General features: G+C 40.0%; 1 protein-coding gene and 2 non-coding genes across 3 annotated transcripts; 2 read left to right on the forward strand and 1 right to left on the reverse strand.

Annotated features, from left to right (window-relative positions):
• The first annotated feature begins 218 nt into the window (after window positions 1-218).
• On the forward strand, window positions 219-12,755 carry tram1 (translocation associated membrane protein 1). The gene is given in 11 exon segments (NM_001292645.1): window positions 219-374; window positions 2,656-2,719; window positions 4,038-4,156; window positions 4,243-4,359; window positions 4,463-4,521; window positions 4,816-4,900; window positions 6,118-6,188; window positions 6,501-6,605; window positions 9,005-9,148; window positions 10,837-10,997; window positions 12,515-12,755. Coding segments are annotated over 11 exon segments (1,119 nt in total). The 5' UTR covers window positions 219-254; the 3' UTR covers window positions 12,589-12,755.
• On the reverse strand, window positions 5,163-5,234 carry trnaa-ggc. Its single transcript has one exon. It is a non-coding gene; the product is annotated as a tRNA-Ala (tRNA).
• On the forward strand, window positions 8,147-8,218 carry trnaa-cgc. The gene has a single exon. It is a non-coding gene; the product is annotated as a tRNA-Ala (tRNA).
• Window positions 12,756-14,144: the final 1,389 nt, after the last annotated feature.

Genomic DNA, 14,144 nt, shown 5'->3' on the forward strand with positions numbered 1-14,144 from the left:
CGTTGCTTTGGGTACTGGAGCAGACGGTGCTGGGTTTCCGCATATGTGGAGCCATCCAGATCCGCCGTGTGGCCAGAGTCTGATTAGCTGACGGTAGGGGGCGCTGTGGGCTCAGAGTGACCGAGGCGGAGTCTAACGGTTAGCCCGTGGCGGGAGGGGAGGGGAGGGAGGGGCGTGGTGAGCCGCGGACAGTAGTGAGAGCCCGTGAGTCTCCCTCCGCTCATTTTCTCCCGCGGGTGAAGCTGCCGAACGCCATGGGTCTGCGCAAGAAGACCAAGAGCCCGCCCGTGCTGAGCCACGAGTTCGTGATCCAGAACCACGCCGACATCGTGTCCTGCTTCGCCATGGTCTTCCTGCTCGGACTGATGTTCGAGGTGAGCGCGGGGCTGCCGAGCGGTTTACCGAGGGGACGAGGCCGGGCCGAGGTGCAGGTCCAGGCGGCTGCGTGAGCTGTGGCTGCCCCGGTGGTGGAGACCGCGGGCTCCATCCCTCCTCTCCACACCCACCCCTCCCGCTCCCGCGCCGCGGGGCTGAGCGCCGCGTCTTTCTGGAAGTTTCTAATTCGGTGCTGACGCCGGGCGGCCGCTCGCTCGGGGTGGGGGGGGGCGGTTACGTGGCACTCCGGGGCCGGCAGCCTCCGGCAAACAGGCCGGCGCAGCCGTGCTGGACCAGCCGTTCACAGCGTCTCTTCGGGGACACCGCGGGTCGCTAATCCACACGCCCTCTCCCCCTCCCGGGATGGCGGGGTTCCAGCCGGGGCCGAGGCGGGGGTGGAGGCTTCTCCCTCTCTCTCGGTTTCTCCGCCGCAGACCCTTCATTGCTCGCGGTGGGTGAGCGCGGGGGCCGCTGGGAGCTGGAGTTGCTCGGCGATGCCGCGCAGTGAGCGGGGCCGCGGCTGCCGACTACAACTCCCAGAGTGCTGTGCGCGGGGGCGAGGCGAAGCTTTTCCTGCCACCTGGAGCCACTGTGGCTTTGGGTTGACGTGTACAACTGACTTGTCTGGTGCTGTTTGGAGAGGGACAGCCACAGGGTTACCACCTCCTTTTGTTATACACCTCCTTACCCCCCCCCACCACCTTCTCTAATGTGTCTCTCAAATTTCCTTTTGAATTTGCAAGCAAACCCCATTTTTTTTTTGCTTTCAGACATGTGTGACTTTAGCCCTTCTCCTGCTGCCTCGACTTTTTATTGCAAGTGCAACTTTTTAAAAAAAAATGTATATACATTATATATGTGGAGTCCTGTAGCTCAGTGGTTAGAGCACTCGCTTTGCAAGTGAGAGACCTGAGTTCAATTCCAGGCAGAGGGAGAAACCTTGGGCAAGTTTCCTTACTCCACACAGAGCCTAATAATAATCCCTCCAAAAATCAAAAAAAACAATAATAAAATTGGTCATTTTCAATCTACGACTGTTTGTGGGACATTGCTGTGCGCAATTGGCTGCCGCGTTCGCCCACAAATATACAGTCAATTCAATTTACAGTATATTCTGTGAAGCGCTTTGGGACGTCCTCCCGACGTGAAAAGCGCTATATCAAATGCAATGATTATTATTATTATATGTAAACTGTTTTTGAAAGAGTGCAATTCACGAGAAGAAAAAAAGCTTTTTGAGCACCCGAATCCAGATTTAGGATTTTAATGTCTCTGATAATCAGCACTTATAGTGTGTCGCATGTCACACGACAACGGTATTGGATCATTTTCTGACTTTTTAAAAATATATAATTCACTCATCGGAACTTCCTTCGTTTTTAAACGCAAGTTTAAAAGTCAGACTTTGCAACAATACATTTACTTGTACTATTAACCTGAAATATTCAAGTGCAAGATGACTACTTCCATTCCAAGTGAGTTCACAACAAGAAGTACCAACTTAAAACACAGAATTAATTTTTAATATGTACTGTCAATCAGAAATCATTGTAAAATCCTTTACACCAGCTCTAGTCTCAATAGTTTTCCTAGAAAGTCCCAGTGGGTGTTCCAGCAGATTTTACATTTGCTGCTGTTGAATTTGTTGTTTGAGGCTGAGGGGAAATGAAACTTAAACCTCCAAGATTTCAGGCTTCACCTGTCTTGGATGGATTGGCTTTTGTGGAGACATATCTAATCACAATTACAACTTGAATTTGATTGTTTAGCCTTCTACAGTCTTTCAACACTGATTGGCTCCTTGTCCATATCAAAGGTGTATTTTTTAACCTACCATTTTGTTCTGGATAAGTTAGAGAAAAGTAAAAAGCTTGTTTTGATGACTTTTTAAAAATCCATGTCAAGCGGCAAACACTGTAACTGGATAATTCTGATTCAAACATATGATTTGCGCCAAGTAATCATGTAAATCAACAGAGGTATACAGTATATCATCAATGCAGCGTTTTGGAAATGAATACATTTTGGCAGTTAAGCACAGATGGGGAGAATCAGTTGGGCTGTTGCATTGTTGATTGAATTGACTCAAGGGAGCGCTTAACAACCAGAACCCTATTTACATTTTAGAATGTATGAGCAGCATCAAAACCCCGCTGTATGTTGTCTGATTTGTATTGACTGGCAGCCTTGAAAGTAGAGTAATACATTTTGTGTTCTATTGATCAGATAGGGAGATAGCATCAAGTTGGAGACCTTTTTTCTTTTATTTTTGTTTTACAGGTGACAGCTAAAATTGCTGTCTCGTTTGTCACTGTCCAGTACAATATTACATTTCCTACGACAGGTAAGTTGTCTTTGTTTTATGACTTTGCCATTGTTTCCAGTTTTAATAGTGGAGTCCTGTAGCTTCATGGTTAGAGCATTTGCCTTGCAGGCGAGAGGACCTGGGTTTGATTCCTGGACAGGGCATGTTTCCTTACTCCACACGCCTCTATTCATCTAGCAGGAAGTTGGAACCTGGTTGGTATCCATTGGAGGATCGCTTTTTTTGGGGTAATGATCCCTTCAAAAAAATAAATAATTTGGTCACTCAATCTACAACCGTTTGGGAAGGGACACTACTCTGCGCAATTGGCTGTTGCATTTCTCCCACAAAATATAGTCAATTCACTTTGCGGTATATTCTGTGAAGTGCTTTGAAACATTTCGAAGACACGATAAGGTGCTATATCAAATGCAGGGATTATTATTATTTTTATTAATTGTTTGTAGTACCTACAAGTGTAAACCATCCTGAAGTTCATCTGAGTAAAATCGGTTATCTTGGAGGTAGCTATTAGGCATCCAAATCAGGAACTAATTTGCAAAGCTGCTAAGCTATTGTTCCTATATAATATAAAACGGGTCTGCTTATATTTGAGACTTTTGCTTAAATATATATATACATATTGCTATATGAGCTTTATTTCCCTTTCAGTGATGTTACCATTTCTTTCTAATTGGACTCAGCAGTAGTAAAACAATTTTTACATTTCATATAGTCATCATAAGGTCTCAAAGATCGTCACAGGATTTTTATGTAATGTGTATTGACTGATTATTTGTAGGCGAATGCTGCAGCCAACTTGCAATCTCTCACAAATAGCCATGAAGTGAACAGACAATTTTTATCTGTCCAACTGTACCCTTTAATGGTGAATTTTCTTTTGAACATTATCAAATATTTTGTGGAAATTATCAGTCTGTCCTTTCTTGAGACATTAAACCAGGCAGCCATCTTCCTATTTAAGTGGACATTAAAAATCCCCTTGCACTATTTGAAACAAGAAATTAGTTTCCTCCCAGGGTCCCGCTCAGTAATCTTCCAGATTCATTTTTTGCTGTTTGCAAAATATCTGGTTGGTTTGACTACAAATCTGCAGTCACTACACTTGACAGCAGTTATCTGTGAAATGCTTTGACTTTTGAAGTTATAGGCACTAGATCAAATGTAAACATTATTATTGTACAACTGATAATTATGTACGTTATGTCTGTGTCCTAATTTCTGATAGCATTAGTTCTTGTTTTGTGCAAACATTTGTTTACCATTAGTCTTTCTGTGCATTCAGTTCTGTATAATATTTGTTTTCAATAAACTGAACTCATTCTGTTTTTTGTAGATGAAAAGGCTGAACAGGCTACTCTTTACCATTATGGTTTTAAAGACGTTGCCACAGTTTTCTTTTACACGTTGATTGCAATCATTCTCCATGCCATCTTGCAGGAGTATGTGCTAGATGTGAGTATATAGCGTAGTTAAATTGACCAGAAGCGATCCTGGACTTGGTTCATACAGTTACAAAATGACAATGATTTGTATTTCAGAAAATCAATAGGCGGATGCACTTTTCAAAAACCAAGCACAGCAAATTCAATGAATCTGGACAACTCGGTACCTTTTATCTGGTTTCTTTTATCTGGGGGACATGCATTCTAGCTTCTGTAAGTTCAACATTTAACTTCCATTTATTGGTCTTCATTGAATATAGTATATAAGAGGCCTAAAAAAAACGAAGCAAACTTTCCCTTTTGATTTTTTTTCTAGGAAAAGTATGCAACATATCCCACAAATTTATGGGAAAGCTACCCTCATACACAAATGCCGTGAGTACTTACATAATTTCTGTTGGTGAAACAAACTTGGCATAACTTTATTGTAAAACACCATTGCAGCAACGGGGAGGGGGGAAGGTAGAAGCAGGGTCTCCTTAGAACTAATTTGTTTGGCAACAGAATGTCAGGATCAAGCCAACCCTCTTTGGTGGTCTCAGTAGTCCAGCTTCTGGGCCAACGGGTAGGGTGGTCCTAGCTGGACAAGCAACAGGAAAGCTTGCATACAGTGGTTTCAGTGCACATGTTTATTTTATATTGATGTTGTTTTGTATTCTCTCTGTTTAGATTTCAGGTGAAATTTTTCTACATTGCTCAGTTGGCTTACTGGTTACATGGCTTGCCAGAACTTTATTTTCAGAAAACCAGAAAGGTGAGGCATCTGTTTTTAGTTTTCTTTCATGCACAATTTCAGAATTCAATCCGATATTAGGAATGATGAGAGAATGAACAAAGAATGTTGGGTAAAGATAATGTTGATACATATATTTTATAGAAACTAATTTTCGACCAAATTTTTTTTTGAGGGATTATTAAACCCAGAAAACAATCGGCCAATCGACTAATAATCAGGTTCCTACTTACTTGCTAGGTAAACAGAGGCGTGTGTGGAGTAAGGAAACTTGCCTAACATTTTGCCCTGCCAGGAATTGAACCCAGGTCTTTCGCTTGCCAGGCGAGTGCTCTAACCACTGAGCTACAGGACTCCACTGATAGTTAACCAGGAAGTTGCACCAGTTCTCCGTGACCTAAAGCTGCATAAATTCTGCATTTATTTTGCTAAAATGGTCTATTCTTTTCAAATATTGAAATTTAAAGTTTTCTATTATAAATCAGCGAAGCACAGCACAAGTTAGACCTTGTTAGTTGGTATTAGAGAGGTGGTGGACGAGAAAAAGGGTGGTGTATTAATACAGTCATCCCTGTCCTTCCTGTCCAGAAAAAACTGTCCTAAATGCATTGTAAACCCTGTTCCATTGGCAGTTCTTGGTTTAAAAAAAAGCATCACAAATCTCTTTCAGAGAATGCACAAAATCCTAAACTGATATCATTTTTCAAGCTTGAATTTGGAAAGTATTTTAAAACCTAAAAAAAGAGGGAAAATCTAACTTTAATCTATTTGATAACGTTAGTAATCTAGTGGAAAATATTGTGTGTTCAACAAGGAAGATGCAGTAGTTTGTTAGCGCAAGCTTACCATTTATACGAGTTTGAATAGAAATGATTGCACTGCTTAATTAATGATTTTACAATAACATGCTGGGGACTGCTGTATCTAGTCATTAGAAGCTTATTTGACGTCTTACCATCTAGAGATCTTCAATAGATAGCAAATGTCTGTTTGAACAACTAAATGATAAAGATACAATGTTCCATGTTGGGGTATTGATCATTATATCGCCCCTAACTGATGATAAATTATTACACTCTTTAAAAATGTAGTGAAAAGGAACAGACAGACTGGATTTGGTTAGTTAAAGGAGTTGTACTTGGTTGAGTGATGTTGCAGCACATAAAGGGCTGTTATAATATTTCTTCAAAGCTCCATGTGGGTTCTGTATTGCTAATTTGTCATTTGTCTATTTCCAGGAGGATATTCCTCGGCAGCTTTTGTACACAGCTTTGTACATCTTCCACATTGCTGGAGCTTATATATTAAAGTGAGTCTTGCTTTTTTTTACAAAATCAACATAGTTTGAACAAAACCCAAGTCTCAAAAGCTGTTGTGCGATAGATGACAAAAGGTGAATAACATAGACAAAATTCAACTGTAATAAGTCTACTAAGATCAACCGTATTGATTGATACTATTTTGATACCTGTCTATACTTGCTTTATATGCAACTTTTGAGACTCCAGCTCTTTGAGTTCATTTTTTGTGAGTAGGGTTATTTACTTCCAAGAAAAAATATTTATTTCTTGTTGGATTTGCAAAATAAATTTTGAATAATTTTCTTTTAAACATTTTCTAGCCTAAACCGTTTTGGCCTGGTACTTCTGGTGCTACATTATTTTGTGGAGTTTCTTTTTCACATATCCCGTCTGTTTTACTTCAGTGATGAAAAGAAGGAGAAAGGGTAAGTGTATATGGTCTCTTACTCATGCGATGTGGAGAAGTACCACACGTGATCCAATTAAAGGCAAATGTTTGGAAATTCTGAGTAGAATAGCATCAGTTATTTTAATGCTTAAGATGTTCAAAACCCTTCAACTGAGACTTGAAGCTATGTCCATCAACAGAAGTTCAAATGCAGTGTTAACTATCATATGCTGAAAGAGTGTTTGAACATGTACCATTCTCTTGGAAATGTGCCTGGACACTGGGAAAGATGCCTGCTATGCAATTTGTTCACAATCCTTTTTCTTCTCTAAATGATTTGTGTGGGTGTATTTTCACAGGCATGGGCAGTCCTCTGGTAACTTTGCCAAGTGGCCTCTCCATGTGTGGCCTCTCCATTCACCACAATTATTTCAGATTAGGCACTGTACACATTCTCCACAGTGCAGGTTGCAGTTAGGATTTTTCTTACATATTACATTTAAGCAGACTAAATTAATGAAATGCATTATTTTGAATTATATTATTGTCAGAATCAAACAAATTTACTGTTAGGGTTTTACTGTGCTATCTTCTCCTGTTAACCTGAGCTTTAGCGATATACAAATTGGCGCAGCCAGATATTCGGGAATTGTACATGCAGATTGGGTCTAATATACAGCATTGCTGGGCACTGCACTTTAGGAAAGATGTTAGGGCATTGGAGAGGGTGCAAAGGAGGTTTACCAGGATGGTACCAGGGAATGAAGGACCTTAGTTATGAGGAAAGGTTAGCAAAACTAGGATTATTCTCCCTAGAGCAGAGATTAAGAGGGGATTTAATAGAGGTTTTCAAGATCATGAGAGGATATGATAGGGTGAACCAAGAAAAACTGTTTCCACTGGCATGTGTGTCAGTAACCCGAGGTCACCAATTTAAGTTAGTTGTTAAAAGAAACGGGAGATTAGGAAAAGAAATTTCACCCAGCCAGTTGTTCGGATCTGGAATGTATTACCTGAAAGGGTAGTGGAAGCCGATTCAATGACAACTTTTAAGAGAGAAGTACATGGATATTTGGGGAGGACCGGATTGCAGGGCTAAGGAGAGAAAGCGGGCCAGTGGGATTGAGTTGGATTGCTCTTTTCGGAGCCGGCGCAGACACGATGGGCCGAATAGCCTCTTTCTGTACTGTATGGTTCTATGAATGGACTTTACTAAGAAATGCCATGCATTTCACCCCAATCCATAGAGATCTGTGCATCAGACTAATATATTTTCTGAGCATTTCGGGAAATCTTTGTAATGTATTTATGGCTCTCAGAAGGAGTCCCCATCAAGATTCTGTATTACCTAGCCATGAAGGTTGTGCTCCCACTTGGAGGGTAGTAGATTTGAATTTTGGATTGGTTCCCAATCAGTTGTCATTCTGACCACTAGATGGAGCAACCATAATAACAATTAAATTTTGGGTCAAGAGGAAAATTGACTGGAGCATCTTTTTAAAAAGCTTTCCACACTTAGATTTTCAAACCAGCTTGCGCTAGGGTAGAGTTACCTTTTGATATTTCAGTCAAGTCAGGAGTCCTGTAGCTCAGTGGTTAGAGCACTCGCCTCGCAAGCGAGAGACCTGGGTTCGATTCCCAGCAGGGCGAAACCTTGGACAAATTTACTTATTCCACACCCCTGATAATAATCCCTCAAGAAAAAAAAACAATAATTGGTCACTCAATCCACGACTGTTTGTGGGACACTGTTGTGTGCAATTGGTTTTGCGTTGCATTCAAAAATGTACAGTCAATTCACTTTACAGTATATTCTGTGAAGCACTTTGAGACATCTAGAAGACATGAAAAGTGCTATATCAAATGCAAGGATTATTATTTTATTTTATCAAGAAACCATTCTGTATTTGTGAGCCCGGCCAGTGAATAGCAGACTGTTCTAGCCTGATTCTAAACAAGAGTTTGGGACCTTGCCAGTAAGGGTGGCTCAGTTTTACAGTAATTGTGCATTGACTAACTGAGCCATTGGGAAAAGCACTGTATTTCTTTCCCACAGACCTACACCTCATGTGAAATAATAATAATCCTTTCATTTGACATAGTGCCTTATTTTGTCCTTGAGACATCTCAAAGTGCTTCACAGAATATACTGTAAAGTGAATTGATTGTATATTTTGTGGGAGAAACAATTTCTTGTTGTCATCCATAATCTTCTCACTCTCTTCCACTCATGGATTTTAATGGGAAGCAGCAGAAAATAACCCTGGGTTGGCAAAATTTTCATTTCAAACTAGTCTGTTCCCTTTGTAGTTTGTTGATTTTTAAGAATCGTGCAGATCTTGTAAAACTGCCATTTAACAATACTTTGCTGTTTTATTCATAATTCTACATATTGAGGAAGCCATGTATTAAATGTCATTTTTCTTTTATTCCTAGATTTACTGTTTGGGCCTTATTGTTCGTAGTGACACGACTGCTTACTCTCTCCCTATCTGTCCTGACGTTTGGATTTGGCCTTGCAGGAGCTGAAAATCAAGGTCTTGATTTAGCTGCTGGAAACTTTAACATACTGGCTGTAAGGTAAAAAAAAACTACAATCTGCTGTTTTCTTGTGCTTTCATTATCCAAGATAAAAAGAAAATCTTGTTATAAACTTAGAATTTTTTTTGTAGCACAAAAGAAGGCTATTCTGCCCATCGTGATCCGCATATAGTATTTTCTGGTCGTTCTCCAATATAACACACCAGGAGCTGATATTTGTCCGTTTCACATCTGAAAAGGTTTTAAGGTTAAATGTGTTTGATAGCTACAAACGTTCAGTCTTCATGGAAGGAACATAAATGGAACAAAGCATGACTTGTCACAAGTGTAGCGTTAGATGCTAGACTGCCATTTCAGGATAGGACAACAGATCAGCTAACACAAATCTGGGTCCTTTCCAGTCCTAACTACTAATCAAATTAAATCTTTGAACCATTGAGTAATCAGAGATTACTCTGTACGCTGTAATCCAGACGTCTGCTAAAGTAAGCAAACCAGGGTTATGTAACCTACACCAGTTATTGACTGTACCACAGTAACCAATGTGGGAAGTCAGGTAACACAAATATAAACAGTGTTCATTTGTAAGTACAACAACAACTTGCACTTATATAGCGCCCTCCACGCAGGGTAGCAGCTCAGAGCGCTTAACAGTGGCGGAGCCTGACTCCGAGCCAGGGGGAGGGGGAGGTGGTCATAATAATAATAATAATAATCCTTGCATTTGATATAGCACTTTTCACGTCGGGAGGACGTCCCAAAGCGCTTCACAGAATAATAATAATAATATAATAATAATAATAATAATAATCCTTGCATTTGATATAGCGCTTTTCACGTCGGGAGGACGTCCCAAAGCGCTTCACAGAATAATAATAATAATATAATAATAATAATAATAATAATCCTTGCATTTGATATAGCGCTTTTCACGTCAGGAGGACGTCCCAAAGCGCTTCACAGAACACACTGTAAAGTGAATTGACTGTATATTTGAGGGCGAACGCGGCAGCCAATTGCGCACAGCAATGTCCCACAAACAGTCGTAGATTGAAAATGACCAATTTATTATTGTTTTGGGTTTTGGAGGGATTATTATTAGGCGTGTGGAGTAAGGAAACTTGCCCAAAGTTTCGCCCTGACCTGCCTGGAATTGAACTCAGGTCTCTCGCTTGCAAAGCGAGTGCTCTAACCACTGAGCTACAGGACTCCAAAGCATGGTCGAAGAGGAACGTTTTCAGGCAGGCCCTGAAAGAGGGGAGAGAGGGGGCAAGGCAGAGGGATTGAGAGAGAGTGTTCCAGAGTTTTGGGGCATAGTAGCTGAAAGAGCGACCTCCCGATGGAGGGTGCGAGGGACGAGCAGGAGGCCAGTGTCAGTAGAGTGAGGAGGTCAGAGAGGTAGAGGGGTGCCAGAGAGTGAATGCATTTGAACACGTGTGTGAGGATCTTGAAGTCGATCCGTTCGGTAATACGAGACATTAGTATAATCATTATAGGTCATTAGTACCAAATTTAAAAGAAAATATTTTCCAGACAAGATATGATAGTAGTTTCAGTTGCAAGTTTAATATGATCATATGTAACCTGTGAATTTATTATAATCGCAACAACTTGCATTTATATGGCACCTTTTATGCAGGGTAGCATCCTGCAGGGCTTTAATAGGATTGAATGTAAATATTTTAATACTGTTATATGCAGCATTAACCTATTATATTTGATTCCAGAATAAGTGCCCTGACTTGCATTTGCTTGACTCAAGCTTATATGATGTGGAAGTTCGTTAACTTCCAGCTTAAGAGGTGGAAAGACCATGCACAACTCAACTCCCTAAAGAAGAAAGCTGGCAATACAAAAAGCAAAACAGCTAGAAAAGGAGAAAACAGAGGTCAGTTAGTATAAAATACAAACATACAAAAAAATGAATAAAACCCGGATAGACAATATTTGGAATACATTTCTACATTTCTAGTGGCAGTCTGCAAAAAAGATATTGCGTCAAGTGGTGAGAGTGCAACATAAATGTACTAGAATATTACCAGGAATGAGAGAATGGATGCATTTTAAAATTATGAAGGGGTTTCTTAAGATAAACACAGATACTGTTTTCACTTATTGGCAATTCCATAACAATGGGGCATTAAATCTAGGATAGCCAGGAACAGACCTTCAAGAGAGTTTGGGAGGAAAATCTTCAGACGGGGGTTACTGTGAATATGGAACTCATTGCCAAAAGCTGTATTTGAAGCAGGAAGCATCAATGCATTAAAGAGGAAACACTGCATAATAATTTAGCACCTTTCACAAAGGCTCAATGTCTCTGAAACTCTTAACAGATCTGATAGGGAACAGGGAAAATTAAGGCTATTGACCCAAGGCACAATCAAAGAAAGATGTTTTTAAGAGGGCTTTAAAGGGAGGGATGGAGGAAAAAGGGCAATAGATTTTTGGAAGGGAGTTCCAGAGGCAGGAGCACAGTGGCTAGTCTTGGATTCTAACAGTAGGGTAGGTGGGGAGGTATGAGCAATAGGCTTGAATCGGAAGAGCATAAAGTATAGGCAAGAAAACAGGACTGGAAGAGTTTGCAAAAGTAGCAAATGGGTGAGACTGAAGATCCAGTGGAGCCAGCGATGACAACAACAAGATTACATTTGTATAGCGCCTTTCGTGTCGGGAGGACGTCCCAAGGCAGAGTACAGCATTTCAGACCCGGGGTGGGAGAGAGGGGAAGGGGGGATGACGGGAATAATAGCTGAGCAGTCTGGTATGGAAGAGTGTAAGGGGTGCATACTTGGGAGCTTGTGAAGGATTGAATTAAAGAAGTTGGCTAAGAGCATTGGAGAAGGGTTCTTAGCAATGGAATGGATGTGCGATTTGAAGCACATCGGGGGGTGAAGCAGAGCATCAAGATTTATATCTTGCGATAATATGTAATGTTCAAGCAGGCTTTGCGTATTCTGTAAAATATACTAATTTACATTGAGGAATGGATTCTGTATGAAGATCTTTATACAGTGACAATCTGTTCTAAGTTACGTATGTTTTTCTTATGTTTCAGTTTATTTTTCTTGAATTGCTTGAGTCTACTTTGCATGCATTTTATTGTGCTTGTTCTACATATTGTCTCTAACCACCGTTGACTTAGATGTCTTAAACCACCAAAGCGCTTTGAGAGGTCTAGAAGACGTGATAATACGCTACATCAAATGCAAGGATTATTATATTATTTCAATCCAATATTTAAACTAAACAGTACTTTGCAAGAAATAATAATAATCCTTGCATTTGATATAGCGCTTTTCAGGCCTTCTAGACATCTGCTTTACAGAATATACTGTAAAGTGAATTGACTGTATTTGTGGGCGAAAGAAAGAAACATTATTAACTGTATCTTCTGTATTCCAGCTAACGGAATGAATGGGACTGTGAATTCTGAACATGGAGATTCACCACGTGCAAGAAAAGCAAAGTCCTCCTGAAGATGAATTCTATCGTTACACAACTTCCCAAATAGATATTTTCTTTTTCTTTTGACGTCCCCCTTTAATGTTTGACTTGCTACGGCAAGTATCCTTTGGTGCCAATTTTCATAAAATTGTTGTGTTCAAACAAATGCTTTGCAGAGACAATAAAGCCATAAAATAATTCCTAATGCTGCCCACAACTGCTCCAGTAGTGGTTTAAGGTGCCATATACATCTTGCAGAAAGAATGATTTGCCAGCAGTCATGTCAACCTGAGAATATAAGCATAAATTGAATAGAATCAGGGAATCTGAAATAAATCAACATATTTCATGCTGTTTAACTTGTTCTCACCTGCAGTGCTTGTGAGTTTTGAAGCTGGTTTAAAAAAATGTGAATCAATAGCAGTTGAAGGAAACTTTTTTTTTCCATTGATGGCACTAACTATATTATTACCCGATGAGGGCTAAAGTGATAGTTTCTCACCAATGTTCCAATTTTGTAGTTTATTCCAAAAATGTTGTGGATCAAGAAGCATTTTGAAAATCTGCAATTCTTTATTGGTGTTTCTGAATTGGCACTAATCATTACAGAAAATATATTTTTGGAAGTCTTACTGTAAAAATGGGAGATGTGTGTATTTTGGAAGCTAACTTGTCTTTCACACCAGATGGTTGGAATGGATGCAAGTTCCTATGGCAGATTAGCTTTTAAAATGAGTTTACCATACCTTAATTTGTTGTTACCATACCAGCCTTTGTGGTTTTCTTTGTCAGTATCCACTCATCTTTTTAACTTCCTAATCAAAATCCATGTACTTGGAGCTGATACTGAACATGGGGCAGTTTGTGCAGGCGATTGCAGTAAATGTATTGCAAAAGGTAATCACAACATTTCAAATAGGAAAACTATAAGTGCTTTATTTTTTTTATTCCCAGATGGGTCTATCACTCTTTAAGAGCTATTTTATAGAACTCATGTTTTGCCCTTTAAGTGTGATAGTCCTAAAAGGTGATGATGGTGCACAATCATGTGACTTATTAGGGCAGTTGCTTTACTATTTACATAGAGAATTGTTCACAGAAATAATTTGAAGGAAATATAATTTTGTGGTGATTTGGATATAATCATAACTATGAAGATCTTTGTTTCCACTATTTACAGCATTACTAAATTCCCTGCTGTTGACAGCCTTTTTATACATTTTTTAAAATATGAATTGAACAATGCTCCAGATTAAGAAACATCCAGTCCTGTATTCTAAATTAACCCTAATTTGGGTTTTAATCCACTCCACTCCTGATTTTGACCAGGTTTGGGTGGGGGTTGGGGGGGTAGTTAGAGACTGGAAGTTTAACATTCTTTAACGTGGGGAAACAAACTCTTCATTGGGGACAGAGACAGAGGGATAGGAGTGGACCAAGGACAGATTTATCTATGACGCTGTAAACACTTCATTCCTATTCAGTGCTGAGCAACTGGTTTCAACCACGTCAGCAGTTGAATATTTTAACTGGCATCAGCAACGTTTGGGCTGTTGAGACAAATTAGACGGATGCAAGCACATCAGGT

Source organism: Callorhinchus milii, unplaced genomic scaffold (genome assembly GCF_018977255.1).
Source record: "Callorhinchus milii isolate IMCB2004 unplaced genomic scaffold, IMCB_Cmil_1.0 Scaffold2, whole genome shotgun sequence".
NCBI lineage: Eukaryota > Metazoa > Chordata > Chondrichthyes > Chimaeriformes > Callorhinchidae > Callorhinchus > Callorhinchus milii.